We start from the raw sequence: 340 nt of genomic DNA on the forward strand, positions 1-340 counted from the left end.
ACTACACTAAGCACGACACACAGAACAAGAGGACGGCGGTACTCACAGGTCGGCTGGAGAATGGAAGAGTGGGTCCTGCAGATGGGATACGGGTCATTCTGGCACACTCTCCACGGTCCGAAGTGGCCAGTGATGGAACCTGGGCAGAGGAGAAAACGCGGGGTGAGGAAACATGCCATTCATAAGCAGAGGGCGTGGGAGTTCATGTGGATGTGTTATGTCAAGTATGTCACGTCGCTCGCTCTCTGATGTTAGGATACGCAGGGGAATGCAGAGACATGCGCACACAGCGTACGTACACGTACGTTAATGTACTTATACGCACGCGCATGCGCGCGCC

The 340-nt window shown here is 54.7% G+C and overlaps 1 protein-coding gene across 1 annotated transcript in view; it reads right to left on the minus strand.

The window, feature by feature from the left end:
• The window catches only part of LOC119587851, a gene marked incomplete at its 3' end in the record, with an annotated part of 46176 nt that overhangs the window by 6934 nt on the left and 38902 nt on the right, over positions 1-340 (minus strand). The window contains 1 exon segment of the mRNA XM_037936555.1: positions 47-139. Within this exon segment, the coding sequence (XP_037792483.1) occupies positions 47-139 (93 nt within the window).

The sequence above is a fragment of the Penaeus monodon genome, chromosome 23, assembly GCF_015228065.2.
Source record: "Penaeus monodon isolate SGIC_2016 chromosome 23, NSTDA_Pmon_1, whole genome shotgun sequence".
NCBI classification, from domain to species: domain Eukaryota; kingdom Metazoa; phylum Arthropoda; class Malacostraca; order Decapoda; family Penaeidae; genus Penaeus; species Penaeus monodon.